This window comes from Balaenoptera physalus (genome assembly GCF_965194825.1).
Source record: "Balaenoptera physalus genome assembly, chromosome: 15".
NCBI lineage: Eukaryota > Metazoa > Chordata > Mammalia > Artiodactyla > Balaenopteridae > Balaenoptera > Balaenoptera physalus.
The window spans coordinates 72,014,355-72,033,085 of NC_138894.1; the positions used below are offsets into that span (position 1 = coordinate 72,014,355).

Sequence of the window (18,731 nt, forward strand, 5' to 3'; positions counted from 1 at the left end):
AGCCCGCCACTGCCAGGGTCCCGTGATCCGGGGACAAGTTCCCCGGGAGAACGCACTGCCCGCCTCAGGCTGGTGCAACGTCACGCCGGCCTCGGCCGCCGCAGGTTCACCCCGCCTCCTCTGTACACCTCCCTCCCCGCGGCCTGAGTGAGCCAGAGCCCCCGAAGCAGCTGCTCCTTTAACCCCGTCCTGTCTGGGCGGGGAATAGACGCCCTCAGGCGACCTACACGCAGAGGCGGGACCAAATCCAAAGCTGAACCCCAGGAGCTGTGCGAACAGGGAAGGTAAGGGGAAATCTCTCCCAGCAGCCTTAGAAGCAGCGGATTGAAACTCCACAAACAACTTGATGTGCCTGCATCTGTTGAATACCTGAATAGACAACGAATCATCCCAAATTCAGGAGGTGGACTTTGGGAGCAGGATATATTAATTTTTCCCCTTTTCCTTTTATTTGTGAGTGTATATGTATATGCTTCTGGGTGCGATTTTGTCTGTATAGCTTTGCTTTACAATAGCTTTATTTTACTTCACTATATTATAGCCTCTTTCTTTCTTTCTATTTTTTCTCCCTTTTACTCTGAGCCGTGTGGACGAAAGGCTCTTGGTGCTCCAGCCAGGCATCAGGGCCGTGCCTCTGAGGTGGGAGAGCCAACTTCAGGACACTGGTCCACAAGAGACCTCCCAGCTCCACGTAATACCAAACGGCAAAAATCTCTCAGAGATCTCCATCTCAATATCAAGACCCAGCTTCACTCAACGACCAGCAAGCTACAGTGCTGGACACCCTATGCCAAACAACTAGCAAGACAGGAACACAGCCCCATCCATTAGCAGAGAGGCTGCCTAAAATCATAATAAGGCCACAGACACCCCAAAATACACCACCAGACGTGGACGTGCCCACCAGAAAGACAAGATCCAACCTCATCCACCAGAGCTCAGGCACTAGTTCCCTCCACCAGGAAGCCTACACAACCCACTGAACCAACCTTAGCCACTGGGGACAGATACCAAAAACAACAGGAACTACGAACCTGCAGCCTGTGAAAAGGAGAACCCAAACACAGTAAGATAAGCAAAATGAGACGACAGAAAAACACACAGCAGATGAAGGAGCAGGGTCAGAACATACCAGACTTAACAAATGAAGAGGAAATAGGTAGTCTACCTGAAAAAGAATTCAGAATAATGATAGTAAGGATGATCCAAAATCTTGGAAATAGAATAGACAAAATGCAAGAAACATTTAACAAGGACGTAGAAGAACTAAAGAGGAACCAAGCAATGATGAAAACCACAATAAATGAAATTAAAAATACTCTAGATGGGATCAATAGCAGAATAACTGAGGCAGAAGAAAGGATAAGTGACCTGGAAGATAAAATGGTGGAAATAACTACTGCAGAGCAGGATAAAGAAAAAAGAATGAAAAGAACTGAGGACAGTCTCAGAGACCTCTGGGACAATATTAAACGCACCAACATTCGAATTATAGGGGTCCCAGAAGAAGAAGAGAAAAAGAAAGGGACTGAGAAGATATTTGAAGAGATTATAGTTGAAAACTTCCCTAATATGGGAAAGGAAATAGTTAATCAAGTCCTGGAAGCACAGAGAGTCCCATACAGGATAAACCCAAGGAGAAACACACCAAGACACATATTAATCAAACTGTCAAAAATTAAATATAAGGAAAACATATTAAAGGCAGCAAGGGAAAAAAACCAAATAACACACAAGGGAATCCCCATAAGGTTAACATCTGATCTTTCAGCAGAAACTCTGCAAGCCAGAAGGGAGTGGCAGGATATACTTAAAGTGATGAAGGAGAAAAACCTACAACCAAGATTACACTACCCAGCAAGGATCTCATTCAGATTCGATGGAGAAATTAAAACCTTTACAGACAAGCAAAAGCTGAGAGAGTTCAGCACCACCAAACCAGCTTTACAACAAATGCTAAAGGAACTTCTCTAGGCAAGAAACACAAGAGAAGGAAAACACCTACAATAACAAACCCAAAACATTTAAGAAAATGGGAATAGGAACATACATATCGATAATTACCTTGAATGTAAATGGATTAAATGCTCCCACCAAAAGACACAGGCTGGCTGAATGGATACAAAAACAAGACCCATATATATGCTGTCTACAAGAGACCCACTTCAGACCTAGAGACACATATAGACTGAAAGTGAGGGGATGGAAAAAGATATTCCATGCAAATGGAAATCAAAAGAAAGCTGGAGTAGCAATTCTCATATCAGACAAAATAGACTTTAAAATAAAGACTATTACAAGAGACAAAGAAGGACACTATATAATGATCAAGGGATCGATCCAAGAGGAAGGTATAACAATTGTAAATATTTATGCACCCAACATAGGAGCACCTCAATACATAAGGCAAATACTAACAGCCATAAAAGGGGAAATCAACAGCAACACAATCATAGTAGGGGACTTTAACACCCCACTCTCACCAATGGACAGATCATCCAAAATGAAAATAAATAAGGAAACACAAGCTTTAAATGATACATTAAACAAGATGGACTTAATTGATATTTATAGGACATTCCACCCAAAAACAACAGAATACACATTTTTCTCAAGTGCTCATGGAACATTCTCCAGGATAGATCATATCTTGGGTCACAAATCAAGCCTTGGTAAATTTAAGAAAATTGAAATCGTATCAAGTATCTTTTCCGACCACAATGCTATGAGACTAGATATCAATTACAGGAAAAGATCTGTAAAAAATACAAACACATGGAGGCTACACAATACATTACTTAATAACAAAGTGATCACTGAAGAAATCAAAGGGGAAATCAAAAAATACCTAGAAACAAATGACAATGGAGATACGACGACCCAAAACCTATGGGACGCAGCAAAAGCAGTGCTAAGAGGGAAGTTTATAGCAATACAAGCCTACCTCAAGAAACAGGAAACATCTCGAATAAACAACCTAACCTTGCACCTGAAGCAATTAGAGAAAGAAGAACAAAAAAACCCCAAAGCCAGCAGAAGGAAAGAAATTATAAAGATCAGGTCAGAAATAAATGAAAAAGAAATGAAGGAAACAATAGCAAAAATCAATGAAACTAAAAGCTGGTTCTTTGAGAAGATAAACAAAATTGATAAACCATTAGCCAGACTCATCAAGAGAAAAAGGGAGAAGACTCAAATCAATAGAATTAGAAATGAAAAAGGAGAAGTAACCACTGACATTGCAGAAATACAAAGGATCATGAGAGATTACTACAAGCAACTCTATGCCAATAAAATGGACAACCTGGAAGAAATGGACAGATTCTTAGAAATGCACAAACTGCCGAGACTGAACCAGGAAGAAATAGAAAATATGAACAGACCAATCACAAGCACTGAAATTGAAACTGTGATTAAAAACCTTCCAAAAAACAAAAGCCCAGGACCAGATGGCTTCACAGGTGAATTCTATCAAACAGTTAGAGAAGAGCTAACACCTATCCTTCTCAAACTCTTCCAAAATATTGCAGAGGGAGGAACACTCCCAAACTCATTCTACAAGGCCACCATCACCCTGATACCAAAACCAGACAAAGATGTCACAAAGAAAGAAAATTACAGGCCAATGTCACTGATGAACATAGATGCAAAAATCCTCAACAAAATACTAGCAAACAGAATCCAACAGCACATTAAAAGGATCATACACCATGATCAAGTGGGGTTTATCCCAGGAATGCAAGGATTCTTCAATATACGCAAATCAATCAATGTGATACACCATGTTAACAAATTGAAGGAGAAAAACCATATGATCATCTCAATAGATGCAGAGAACGCTTTCGACAAAATTCAACAACCATTTATGATAAAAGCCCTGCAGAAAGTAGGCATAGAGGGAACTTTCCTCAACATAATAAAGGCCATATATGACAAACCCACAGCCAACACTGTCCTCAATGGTGAAAAACTGAAACCATTTCCACTAAGATCAGGAACAAGACAAGGTTGCCCACTCTCACCACTATTATTCAACATAGTTTTGGAAGTGTTAGCCACAGCAATCAGAGAAGACAAAGAAATAAAAGGAATCCAAATCGGAAAAGAAGAAGTAAAGCTGTCACTATTTGCAGATGACATGATACTATACATAGAGAATCCTAAAGATGCTACCAGAAAACTCCTTGAGCTAATCAATGAATTTGGTAAAGTAGCAGGATACAAAATTAATGCACAGAAATCTCTTGCATTTCTATACACTAATGACGAAAAATCTGAAAGTGAAATTAAGAAAACACTCCCATTTACCATTGCAACAAAAAGAATAAAATATCTAGGAATAAACCTACCTAAGGAGACAAAAGACCTGTATGCAGAAAATTATAAGACACTGATGAAAGAAATTAATGATGATACAAATAGATGGAGAGATATACCATGTTCCTGGATTGGAAGAATCAACATTGTGAAAATGACTCTACTACCCAAAGCAATCTACAGATTCAATGCAATCCCTATCAAACTACCACTGGCATTTTTCACAGAACTAGAACAAAAAATTGCACAATTTGTATGGAAACACAAAAGACCCCGAATAGCCAAAGCAATCTTGAGAACGAAAAATGGAGCTGGGGTAATCAGGCTCCCTGACTTCAGACGATATTAGAAAGCTACAGTAATCAAGACAGTTTGGTACTGGCACAAAAACAGAAATATAGATCAATGGAACAGGATAGAAAGCCCAGAGATAAACCCACACACATATGGTCACCTTATCTTCGATAAAGGAGGCAAGCATATACAGTGGAGAAAAGACAGCCTCTTCAATAAGTGGTGCTGGGAAAATTGGACAGATACATGTAAAAGTATGAAATTAGAACACTCCCTGACACCATGCACAAAAATAAACTCAAAATGGATTAAAGACCTAAGTGTAAGGCCAGACACTATCAAACTCTTAGAGGAAAACATAGGCAGAACACTCTATGACATACATCACAGCAAGATTCTTTTTGACCCAGCTCCCAGAGAAATGGAAATAAGAACACAAATAAACAAATGGGACCTAATGAAACTTAAAAGCTTTTGCACAGCAAAGGAAACCATAAACAAGACCAAAAGACAACCCTCAGAATGGGAGAAAATATTTGCAAATGAAGCAACTCACAAAGGATTAATCTCCAAGATTTACAAGCAGCTCATGCAGCTCAATAACAAAAAAACGAACAACCCAATCCAAAAATGGGCAGAAGACCTAAATAGACATTTCTCCAAAGAAGATATACAGATTGCCAACAGACACATGAAAGAATGCTCAACATCATTAATCATTAGAGAAATACAAATCAAAACTACAATGAGATATCATCTCACACCGGTCAGAATGGCCATCATCAAAAAATCTAGAAACAATAAATGCTGGAGAGGGTGTGGAGGAAAGGGAACACTCTTGCACTGTTGGTGGGAATGTAAATTGATACAGCCACTATGGAGAACAGTATGGAGGTTCCGTAAAAAACTACAAATAGAACTACCATACGACCCAGCAATCCCACTACTGGGCATATACCCTGAGAAAACCATAGTTCAAAAAGAGTCATGTACCACAATGTTCATTGCAGCTCTATTTACAATAGGCAGGACATGGAAGCAACCTAAATGTCCATCGACAGATGAATGGATAAAGAAGATTTGGCACATATATACAACGGAATATTACTCAGCCATAAAAAGAAATGAAATGGAGGTATTTGTAATGAGGTGGATGGAGTTAGAGTCTGTCATACAGAGTGAAGTAAGTCAGAAAGAGAAAAACAAATACAGTATGCTAACACATATATACGGAATCTAAGGAAAAAAAAAAAAAAAAAAGGCCATGAAGAACCTAGTGGCAAGACGGGAATAAAGACACAGATCTATTAGAGAATGGACTTGAGGATATGGGGAGGGGGTGGGGTGAGATGTGACAGGGTAAGAGAGTGTCATGGACATATATACACTACCAAATGTGGAATAGATAGCTAGTGGGAAGCAGCCACATAGCACAGGGAGATCAGCTCAGTGCTTTGTGACCACCTAGAGGGGTGGGATGGGGAGGGTGGGAGGGAGGGAGATGCAAGAGGGAAGAGATATGGGAACATATTGTATGTGTATAACTGATTCACTTTGTTATAAAGCAGAAACTAACACACCATTGTAAAGCAATTATACTCCAATAAAGATGTTAAAAAAAAAAAAAAACGCAAGAAACTAGTAGAGGGGAATGTCCTCAACATGATGAAGGTAATTTATGAAAAATCCACAGCTATTATCACACTCAATGGGGAAAGACTGAAAGTTTTCCCCTAAGATCTGGAGAAAACAAGGCGATTCACTCTTGCCACAGAAAAGATATAGCCTCTCTTCTTCTTGCTCAAGTCAATTTTGTCACAGATCTGGAAATCTATATTCAGTAAACCATCTAAAATGTAAAGAAAGTCATATAATAATGGTATTATTTGTAAAACTAAAATAATAAAAGTGAAATATTTAGTCAACAGTGGTGAAATAGTTCAATTATACTATATGAACTCAAAAGATTATTACATAGCATTTACAAATTATAAAATTGTAAACTGGGAAGATGGATATGCTCTAATGTTAGGTGAACAAAGCAATATACAAATAATTATCTACTATGTTAATTATGACTATGTAAACTATGCATATGACAAAAAACCTTAAAGGGAAAATACAGAAAAGATCATACTTTATGTGTAGTAAGTTTTCAAAGTTGTAAAATTTAAACACTTCAGAGTAAGTTTCTTTATTTCATAGGATTTTTGGTATATGTTAGACATACAGATAATATAGAAGTTAAAAGCAAATCCAATTTTAAACTAAAAAACTTTGAAAACTGTACATTTATTTTTAAAACTACATAAATCCAACAAAAATTTCAAAAATTGATTCCAATTCTCAGGTAAGTCTAATTTACTTCATGAAAAACAGGATATCTCTGAGTTTCCTTTTAGAGTAAAACTCATCATAAAAATAGTTTCTGTTGACAAGAGTAACATACATGTAGAAAAATATTTTAAGGTTTTTGAACTAGAATTGGCAATCATTTCTTTTTTAGTTTTTTAAATTGAAGTATAGTTGATTTACAATGTTGTGTTAGTTTCTGGTGTACAGCAAAGTGAATACATATATTCTTTTCATATTCTTTTCCATTATAGGTTATTACAAGATATTGAATATAGATCCCTGTGCTATACAGTAGGACCTTGTTGTTTATCTATTTTATATATAGTAGCCTATAGCTGCTAATCCCAAACTCCTAATTTACCCCTCCCCCTACATAATCATTTCTCAAATGAAGAAGTATTATAGTTACTTGGGGGAACATTCTAGTAACTTCCTTAGTTACTTTGCATGAATCATATAATCTCTGTTTTTCTTGAGTCTCCATATTAGCACAAAGGAAAAACTTATATTACAGTACTATTTCTTTAATTCATGGGGCTGCTTCAAGGTCTTTTCAGAGAACCTAAAAAAGTCACATCCTAAAGAATGATTTTTCATATCTCTTTTACCTAATTCAATATAAGAATATAGGAAAAGAATCCTTTCAAGGTAGGTCAACTTTAACAGGCTTACCTGGGGATAATTTATGGTGGTCTTTCTTAAAATAAACACTAAACTGCAAATGTGAGTTTAAACTATTATGCAGCAACAGTGATTTGTTTCCTCAATGATTAGGCAACAAAGTTAATTCCTATTATTAATATGTCTGTCTCTTTGCTGGAATTCTGAACTATTAAGATAAAGCATCAGTAAAAAAAATTTGATGGGATACTATATAACATTTTATTTTATGTACTCAAACGGCTTGTGAAAATTAACTTAAAAAATTCAAGACTATGAAACATGTGTGTTAAGTGCTCTGCAAAATAAGAATGGCAAATCCCAAGTTTTATGAATTCCAGGACAGTACTTCTAAACCTCAGATGAGACCCATTATTTTTTTAATTTTTATTTTAAAATTTATTTATTTTATTTATTTTATTTTTGGCTGTGTTGGGTCTTCGTTGTTGCATGCGGGCTTTCTCTAGTTGCAGCAAGCAGGGGGCTATTCTTCATTGCAGTGGGAGGGCTTCTCATTGTGGTGGCTTCTCTTGTTGCAGAGCACGGGCTCTAGGTGTGCAGGCTCAGTAGTTGTGGCCCACGGGCTCTAGAGCACAGGCTCAGTAGTTGTGGCGTACAGGCTTAGTTGCTCCGCAGCACGGGGGATTTTCCCGGACCAGGGGTCGAACCTGTGTCGCCTGCACTGGCAGGTGGCTTCTTAACCACTGCGCCACCAGGGAAGCACCGAGTCCCATTATTAACTAGATTACAGAAGAACCATGTCATGTGTGGAGAGATATGTAACACTAGTAGTTATTAAATTCTACTCACCTGAGTTTGAGCCTTATAGTGACTGGGAGGTGGAAGAGGCTAATCTGTCTTGCCTGATCTTGTTGCACCAGAGTGTACTTTAAGGCAAGTTAGGGATTTTTTAAAAGGGAATTTTGACAAAAAGAAAATTCTAATGTCCTAACTTAAGATTCTAAACTCAAAATGAGCTATAACTCCATTGTACTAACTGCTCACCTATAAGCTATTTAATATGTACTTCCTATCAATCTAGCTTATTTTTTATGGTTTACTATGTTTATTCTTGGTCGCTAAAAAAAATGTTCTTAAACCAAGATGGTTCCTTATTTTCTAAGTGAAACTGTAAGAGAAATTTGTTTACTTGCAAAAAGCTTGAGGTCTGAGGATTCCACTTCTCTTCTGGTCTTCCATGCCATGTATTTAAGATGCTTAAACAAACCTGAGGAAGAAGGAGGAAAAGTATAAACAGAATTGAAAGGAGTGCCTTTTAAAAGTAAACTGCCAGAACTAGAAATAAAATTGAAATGTTATTGTGTCAAAGTATCTCAGTTTTATGCCCCCCCCCGAAAACCCTAAGGGTTGGTCTGTTAAAACAAACTGGTATCTTCAAATGTGATCCAAATCTGTGTGGCATTACAATTTCTTCATAATGAAAAATGAGTTAGCAGTTATTATACATTAATACAAATAACATATTTTTTAATGAAAAATAACTCTTTTCCAAACAACAACAAAAAAAATTTTGGTGAGGAAAAGTGGTATTGTTTTACATTTAAGAAAATCTCTTTCAAAGTTCTGTAAATTTTGAAAATGGGTTATAGTTTAACAGAAGAGATCTTGATTTCATACCTGCCTCTACATTCGATTTGTTGTTATATATTGCTTTGGTTGAAATGTATGAATAAAATGTGGCCTCACGCAAACATGAAGTGGGAAAGGGGAGGACCCTGCAGATTCCCTGAAGGGTCTTGAGGATCCCCAGAGTTCCTCGGAACAAATTTGAAGACGCGTTAGTTATTTGTTCACTCAAAGAGCAAGAATGAACTCAAAGCATCTGCCAAACACAGGTCAATAGTCACTCTGGGAAAAAGAGAACCAGGGACATGTTATCTGTATTTGTAAACTAATAATTTCATGTAATGGGCAACAGATTTGGAAAATAAGTGGTCCTTAAAAAAGCAGAGAAGTCCATCTCCTTGCTATTCTTTTAATGCTCTGTGAAAACAATAATGTAAAATACATCAATTTGTTTAGTAGATAAATTCATCAATAATTTTAAAAGACTTGTATCTGAACAGTTCTGTGAATTATCATTTGAAGCACTATCAGACACACCATCCCACCTGGTTTTTAGAGCATCCCTGTGACTACCAATGGCAGGGATCTTCTCCCTAACTACAGACCTAGATCCCAAGGTTAAATGTTAGTTCCAATGTATAACAGAACAGACTATACAATTCAGGGTACTGGAATCTCAAACCCTAAACCTCTTCCCTATACCAGTAAGTCTTAAGGAAGTAATTTCTTATAAAAAAATTAATTAATTAATTTATTTATTTATTTTTGGCTGCACTGGGTCTTCGTTGTTGCACGTGGGCTTTCTCTAGTTGCGGCGAGCAGGGGAGGGGCTACTCTTTGTTGTGGTGCGCAGGTTTCTCCTTGTGGTGGCTTCTCTTGTTGCAGAGCACGGGCTCTAGGTGCGCGGGCTTCAGTAGTTGTGGCATGTGGGCTCAGTAGTTGTGGCTTGTGGGATCTAGAGCGCAGGCTCAGTAGTTGTGGTGCACAGGCTTAGTTGCTCTGCTGCATGTGGGATCTTCCCAGACCAGGGCTTGAACCCAGGTCCCCTGCATTGGCAGGCAGATTCTTAACCACTGTGCCACCAGGGAAGTCCAAGGAAGTAATTTCTTTAATAATTCTTAACATCTACACTTAAACTCTATTCAAGTTCCAGACTGACTCTCTCTCTTGAATAAAGTCAACATTGCTACTTTGTCTACTTTGCTCAGTTATAAAAGACCTATTCTTTGCTTTCCCCAACAAAGTAAGGTTTACCTCTGGTTAAGTATCCCACAATAAACCCAGAAAATTAATTTCAATTTTGTGATTTGAGCTTATGGTGAAGACAAAATGATAACTTGTAAGCACAGATCTGAGGCAGGCTGCACCTTTTAAAAATAGGAAGACAAAACCAAGGGAAAACTTGGGCCATCTTTAATAAACCAGATCAACTTCAAGCATCTATTATTCTCACATCATCAAAGTGTCTGCTTATGAAATCGAGAAATTTCTTCTGACCTTCTAGTAATTTTTAAACATTGAATACTCTCAGCATGGAATTTACTATTGAAATTTCACCAAACTGTTCAAAATTACTTTGAAAGGTGATGATTATTCTTTTAAATCTAACTTTTAAAGGTTTATTGCCATATGAAATGATTTTTATTATACCGCTTCATCAACTTTTTTTGTGGAGACAGGAATGCATCTTCCTACTTACAAGAAAATATAAAACATTTTAACACAAACTAAACTTTAAAAATAAGTTCACAATGGTACGTATCACAGAAAACATGGATAGTATCTTCAGGCACTTGTGAAAAGATAACTGGAACTGAAGATATAGAAAGTAAAGAAAGGTGAATGGCAAAGACAGGCATCTGGCTCTATTATCTTCTGAGTGCAGATAGCTCTCAATTGGCCAAGGAATGTGTTGAATAAGTTAGTCCCTCACAATAACCCCTTAAGACTATAAGTGCTTTGTAACACTGTTGTGTTTCTGCCATTTTTGGTTCCTTCTCTCTCATTCCTCAGGCTAATCTTTGCATACAGGGAAAAGAAACACAAAGAAACTCACATACTTTTGAAAAGAAGATAACTAAAACAAAATTTCTGTTCAAATTACAAAGAACCTTTGGGTTACAATACTTTGGCATTAGAAACAAAAGACTGCGATTACATTACCTTGCCATCATTATAAAGGTTTGGATTGAATCGCACACTATGACCACCAGTCGTCTCTAGATTCACAAGAGGAGGTGAACTGGGATAATCTTGAGGAAAATAGACATCAAACTCAAAGCAGCCATTTGCATAAGGAGTGTCTGCTGGACCAGTTATCAGAACCTAGTATGCACATACAAACACAAAAGCCTATGTTACTATTCCTAAATGCTACTATTTAGAAAAACAATTCAACATGAAATAAGAACAATCTTCTTACATCCTATATACATCTCTACCAAAATGTGTTAAAAATGAAGTTAAAAGTTAAAAACATACACAGGACTAGGAAACGGTTTTAAATTACAATTAAAGTGATTTGGTTTCGGTGAAATTGGGCTTTTAAAAGAGAGATGTCCAATTGGCAGCAGGAAAGCTTACCTTAACAGCAAATACCTTTTAAAATATTAAGTTACTTTTTTTCTAAGAGCTGTCCTTCATGATCTCTACATCACTGTCAACAATTTGAGATTCTAGGTATATTCATTATCATATCTCAAAGGTATGAGAATAACTTTCTGCTTCAAATCTTCATGTTAATGTTTTAAGAAATAGCTTATTTTTTTTAAAGAAATTAACATTTAAAAAATAAATTTATTTATTTTATTTATTTATTTTTGGCTGCGTTGGGTCTTCATTGCTGCACACAGGCGTTCTCTAGATGAGGCGAGCGGGGGCTACTCTTCGTTGCAGTGGCTTCTCTTGATGCAGAGCATGGGCTCTAGGCACGCAGGCTTTAGTAGTTGTGGCACATAGGCTCAGTAGTTGTGGCTCGCAGGCTTAGCTGCTCCACGGCATGTGGGATCTTCCTGGACCAGGGCTCAAACCTGTGTCCCCTGCATTGGCAGGTAGATTCTCAGCCACTGCACCACCAAGGAAGTCCAAAAAATAGCTTACTTTTAAATATTTTCTTCTGGGATAATGAGACAAGTAGATAACAGGAATAAATGTTTTCATGTAACAACTTATGATAAAAAGGTTCTGAGAGAACAGTAGGTATGATGTTTCCCTTAGGGCTACTCGTAGTCCAAAAAAGAGCAGAGAACCCAACAGTGAGTGTCAGAATTATTTAATGAATTATGTTTGAGTCAATCAACAGATATTTAGTGTACAAGACATGAGCAGCAAAGTCTCGGGTCCTGAACAGCTGTGCGTGGAGGCAAGTGGTACTAGAGTCCCATTCTGTGACAACTCTGATTTACATTTTGGGGCTCCAACTTGGGATCCTTTATGTGAGGTACAGCATAATGCTTAACAGTCAGAAGTTTGAACTTGTGTGGTCCATTTAGCAATAAAATACTTCCCTAGGCAATCATATAATAATCAGCTCTACTGTTTGTAACAAGGAAAAGTGTGGTCAATAGGCAAGGTCTATGAGATTTCTACTGAAAAATTATCCAAAAGAGCAAAACAAAAAAGCAAACAAGCAAAAAACCTTATTCAAATCAATGGGTCCATAGTTTTAGCTGTGTATCTAAGGAAGACACAATATTTAATCCATGAATTAAATCAAGTAAAGAAAGGTTCCTCCCACCCCAGGTATCAAAATCTTTAAAAAATTACTAGCTGCAGCGTCTCTAGGAATTTAAGGCCAGATCACCACAGTGTTAAAACATAAAGCTGCTGGTTTTATTTATTATTGTACTACCATTACTTAAATCATATGAGTCTGTAAATACATAAATTTCCTAGAAAAGAAAAAAAGAGAAAAACATTTTGAAGACTGATAGTATAAAACATGAGAGAAGTATTCTGGATTACAAGGAAGAAGTCCTGTAACTTTTTTTCAACTGACCAGTATTAAATCCTTTGATACTATGTTCTAAAACTATGACAGGCTGCACACAGCCTTTGTTCAGGGAAGGTATTTTGGTATTTTCTTCTAAATCTTTATTTTGAATAGTACTCTCATCCACATACTCTGAACTAACATGAGAAAAGGACTCCCTTCAATGATGTCCAAAATGGTCAACAGAATTTTTATTAAATTTATTTAAATTCATGTTATTTCTAGTGCTTTATATGAATATTTGAATAACTGGATTAGCCAGGGAAACAGGAAAAAAAGTGGTTTTTTTCTACCTTCATGATGTCAAGTCGCTCCTCATCACAGCGCACAAAAACACTAGAGGACGATGAAAGCGGCAGGGAGGTGGACAGCGTCACAGCTTCCTGCGCGAGGCGGCGGGCTCTGGCGGCACTGTTAGCATCGTTTGCATTTTTCACCTGAGACATGTAGTGGTAGTTCACTTTAAAACCCAGTTTCCCATCTTCATCTTCAGAAACCATCTCAAATGTATCTAAAAGAAAAGAAAAAAAAAAAAAACACTGAAAAAAAAAAAAAAGAACCAGAATGGAGGATAGCTGTTATTAATAACAAAAAATTACAAATAAACAAATCACTAATCCTTCTTCCCCCCCACAATGGAGAGGACTGCAATGTGGAAGAAGAGCAAACTATAAATGTTTATGTAATACCTACATATGTGTGTTAACGCTGCTAGAGCAATGGAATATGTCATGGAAGCAAAGGAAGAAATTAATTTTAATTTACAATTTGGACATGCAGGCAGATTATATAATATCAAGCATTTAAATCACAATGCAAAGTAGTAGATAATTTATTCTTAAAATGAATGGTATATAATGTTTTTTGCCAAAATAATTCAGAACATGAAATGCCAAAAAGTATTTCATTATATTTCATTTTTAAAAAGAGAATAAGTCTTTATATATTTGCACTGATTTGGAATCAGAAAACAGAAATGACAGTCTGAAGTTTATTTCTGTATTACTTTTGAAATTTAAGTTAATAGGATAAAAGAGGATTATTAGGGAAATCTTCAAAGTACTTTGACAGAATATAAGTAATGGGTTAATTCTTAACCGTTTATTCAGGCAGGTTTGGAAGGACTTAAAGTTATTCTTTACTTATAAGCTAGATGTCCATACAAAATAGAAAGAAAGAAGTGGATTTGAACTATATCTCTAATTCAGATTAACCCTACCTCACCAATGGATTAAAACAAAGATATTTAAATATCTTATAAAACTAAATTAAAACCACCTACTGATACAAGGGAAAATACAAAGAAACAATGATAACTTTTGATCTTGTGTTCATACAATTCTAAACATACAGAAAAACATAAAACTACATTATAATTATCATTAATGCAGTAAATTTTACCAAGAACTTACTAAGTGCAAGGTCTTAGGCTAGGCTCTTTGGGTTAAATAATAAACAGGAAAATATATCTGCCTTCAAGAAGTTAATAATCTAGAAAAAAGGGGAAGACCTATAAACAGTGCCATGGGTCTGTGCACTACAAATGTACTATGTCTCAGCAAGACTACTAAGTAGTTTCTATCAGTAAACTTGTAAACCAGAGTTATTTCATCTGCTCAACTCTGCTGCCTTTCACATAATACAGGGATAAATTTCCTTTGAGTTTTATAAACAGCAATCCACCAGATACACACATGAGCCTATCCCCATGCCTGGAGGAAATTTTTATATCATATATCTATAAGAAAACAGGGTCTTCTAATACCAAAATTTTATTAAAATTTACAATCGAAAATAATGGCTAGTTGCTAAAAACCTACATACTGCTTGATTCAGCAATTCCTCTTCTATTAATTTGTCCTGAGGAAATAATCCTGATGTGTACAAATATTTATATGCAATAATGCCCACTGAGATGTTGCAGACGTTACTAAAAAACTGGAAACAACCTAAAGGTCTAGTTATGGGTTAAACAAATGACAGTACTTTATATGAGAACATTAGGCAGTCAAGGACTTCCCTGGTGGTCCAGTGGTTAAAAATCCGCCTGCCAATGCAGGGGACACGGGTTCAATCCCTGGTCTGGAGAGATCCCACATGCCGAGGGGCAACTAAGCCCATGCACCACAGCTACTGAGCCCATGCTCTAGCCTCTGCTCACCACAACTAGAGAAAGACCGCACGGAGCAACAAAGACCCAGCGCAGCCAAAAAAAATTTTTTAAATAAATATAAAGTACTTTAAAAAAATAATTAGGGTTATAAAAAATATTAGGCAGTCAATAAATATCAAGTTGTACAAGAATCGTGATATGAGAAAATATTTGATATATAAGTTAGAAAATGCAGTTTACTAAAAAACAACACAACAGAAAACCTGTTATTTTTTTTAAATTATTCTAAAAGTCAATGGATAGCAAAACTCAATTACATTTAAAGTCACATCCAACTGGTAGAGTTTATGATTTTAAGTGGCATGAGAGAAGCCTCCTGGCAGACTAACATTAATCAAAGGCTCTGGCCTATGATTCTGACAGTTACGACATAAATCTACATTTTTTTTGGACTCCTACTTTGGTGTTCTTTTTAATATAGTCAATGTCCTTTGGGCTGGTTCTCAAGAATGAAAAAGAGGGACATACAATAATAGTTAATAACGGTCATCAAAATTTGGATTTCTAGTGTTTATTCATAAACCAGCACCTTATGAAGGGTGCTGATATGATCTTTTCATCAGTCCTTACTTGTCAAGAGTTTTGGAATGGGAAAGGCTACATTTTCCAAAGGTATATCCCTTGGAATTCTAAAATGGTAAGAGTAACAGACTTGGTTCAAAGTCCCAGGTCTTGGCTTCCTTCAGGCAAGGATATGCAGACATGGAGAGGTAAAGAAACAAAACCACTTTCTGCCTGTTTGTTAGACATTTGGCTTTGTTTTTTTCCTGGTTTCTACTGAATCATGATTTCCAAACATAACTATAAACACAGATATAAATTCAGAGATAGAAAGATGATAAAAAATTTTTGCATGTGTGTAAACATAAACATACATACACACATACACAGAGTATACGAATAATTCATGGTAAAAGCATGTTTGAAATTCTTTAATTTTACTAGAACACATTTCAATAGCACTATTAAAAAATGTAAAATGAGAGCTGAAGAAATAAAAAGTACAATTTCAACTTACCAAACTGTAATTTCTTCATGACAGCCACATATTTTTCTTCAAGTGATTTCAATACTGATAAAGGTTTGGGTTTCATAGCCACCTTCTTTGAATATTCACCTACTTTTTTTTCTGTTATTTAATATTTCAAGATAAATACCATAAGTATACATTTTCGAAGAGTAAAACAAAAAAACTATTAACTTCTAGAGTTCAGATTTTGAATTCCGAAAAATTACCAAACTCTTCATAACTATCTTCCTATTGTACCATTTTAAAATTAAAAGATTTCTTTCTATTTCATAAAAATAACTAATAGGGCTAAAAATCTTATCAACTTTAAAGCTTAAATTCTTAAAATGCTAATTAGATTTCATCCATTCAGGCAAAAACAGCAGAAATGAAGCAATAGATGATGAAGAATCATTTATTTCTTCCATTGCTAATATGTGAAAATGCCAATTTTAACTGAATTCTTACACACTATTAATGTACTGTTTTCTATCTAATACAATTGCATTTTTCAATTTCATAGCTTTCAGTGGGAAGAAAAATTTATAATGCATGCTGTCAGCCTACTAACAATCTTAGAAATCATACACAGTAGAGATAAATATTTTAAAATTAGAGACTATACATAATTAGCTTGAAAACCTGACATAGAGCAGAATCTTTAAGTAAATAACTCGATGGAAAACCATTAACATAGAGGGAAGAGAAGGCGGTTTTCAGTAAGTAAATGAAACATCTCTGTATCAAAAGAAAAGGAGCATGAAGAGAATAGTGCTGTACCGTGATTTGCTTGCCGCAAACTGGTAGTGGCTGCATAAACAATCTCAGCGGTCCTCTGAATGTCTGGCACCAAAAGAGTAAGTCCTTCTGGCTCTTGATCAGATGCATCTGGTTTTACTCCTGTTTTAACATTTTCCCTTTTAGATCTGAAAAGGTTTTTTTAATATGGAAAGAAATGCAAGGAAAATTAAGATTTTAGTTTTGAAAAATAAATACTTCCATAAATCAGTAACAGTGGTTAAAAATCAACATGATAGTCTGCATTTCATTTGACATACACATGATATATACCAGGAGTAGTTTAGATTCATTTTGAAGCCATAGGATAATGCCTAGCACAATAACCAAAGTTTCGGGTAGGCTGTCTCTTCATATGCAAAAACAGACAAGAGTTAAACACTGTAGAAATGTCATATTGTAAAAAGACCCCAATACCTGGCATGTCCTTCAATCCACACCTTTAAAAACATACTTACAGTAACTATGTACCTAGAAGTAGAGAAATCAATTCTATATCTAAAAGTAAAAGATCCTCTGCCTTCTAAGGCTTGGGAATCAAAGATCCATAGGTGGTTTTTCGGTTTAATACTATTTGTATTTCACTTAGAGTATATTAATTTCCAAGGGGGGGAAAAAAGAAAAATTCCAGAATAAAGTGCAGGTTCACTACTAGGTAACTTAATATAATGTGCTTCTATACACTGAATCTTTATTTAAACACTAAGTTTTAGGGCATAATCATTTTAAAGATATTCTTCTGTTATTCCCTATTCAGGGTCTAATATAGACTGAAAATAAATTTTCTAGGTGAATGCAGTAGCAATTTATTAACAAGGTTCGCTAAAAACAGCAACTAAATATCAATTTCCTTTTTTCTATTTCAACTCTCAGCATGTTTTATTCACATCATCACTACACTACTGCTTAGATACTAAAAATCTACATCTTTGTTAATTCATTAAATAGATAATTTAAAACAAACTGAAATCACATATAAATATGTGGTTAAAATGTTTATGCTAAGGTATGATCTAAACTACGCATCATTCATTTTTCTAGTTTGTACAGCTACTAACAAAAGGACATGGCTATTATATTAAAACAACATTTCACTAAGTGGGCAGGGAGCCTTAGAGAACTATAAAAAGACTAACAGAAGATAGAAGAGTCCTTAACAAAATAATATCATGCAATCTATATCCAAATAAACTGTTCTTTATCACAAAGACAAAAATCTGCTCAGAAGCAATTCAGTGCTTAACTTTAGGTAGATAATAAGAGGTAAATTAAGAAGAGCCACTCAGATGGATAACAAGGGTAAACGGATTTAGTGTTATACATGAGTCTTGAATTGGTTCCCATACTGTGTGAAAAATCTAGTAACCACAGATATTTTTATACCACCTCATATACCACCTCACCTGGCAAGAGGATTTAACTTAAGAACCATAATGTGTCACTGGGTTACTGCTTTTTCTCCTACCCTCTCTTATCTTCCCTGATGTATATGTAGGAGTCACAGAGAACACATGGCCAACTCTCATTTGCTACTCAGGAACCACTTG

At 36.0% G+C, this 18,731-nt stretch overlaps 1 protein-coding gene across 1 annotated transcript in view; it reads right to left on the reverse strand.

Moving 5' to 3' along the window:
- The window catches only part of BIRC6 (baculoviral IAP repeat containing 6), a 268,010-nt gene that overhangs the window by 15,764 nt on the left and 233,515 nt on the right, over positions 1-18,731 (reverse strand). Inside the window, 5 exon segments of the mRNA XM_082427081.1 lie at positions 8,777-8,854; positions 11,377-11,538; positions 13,498-13,715; positions 16,396-16,506; positions 17,167-17,312. Of these exon segments, the coding sequence (XP_082283207.1) occupies positions 8,777-8,854; positions 11,377-11,538; positions 13,498-13,715; positions 16,396-16,506; positions 17,167-17,312 (715 nt within the window).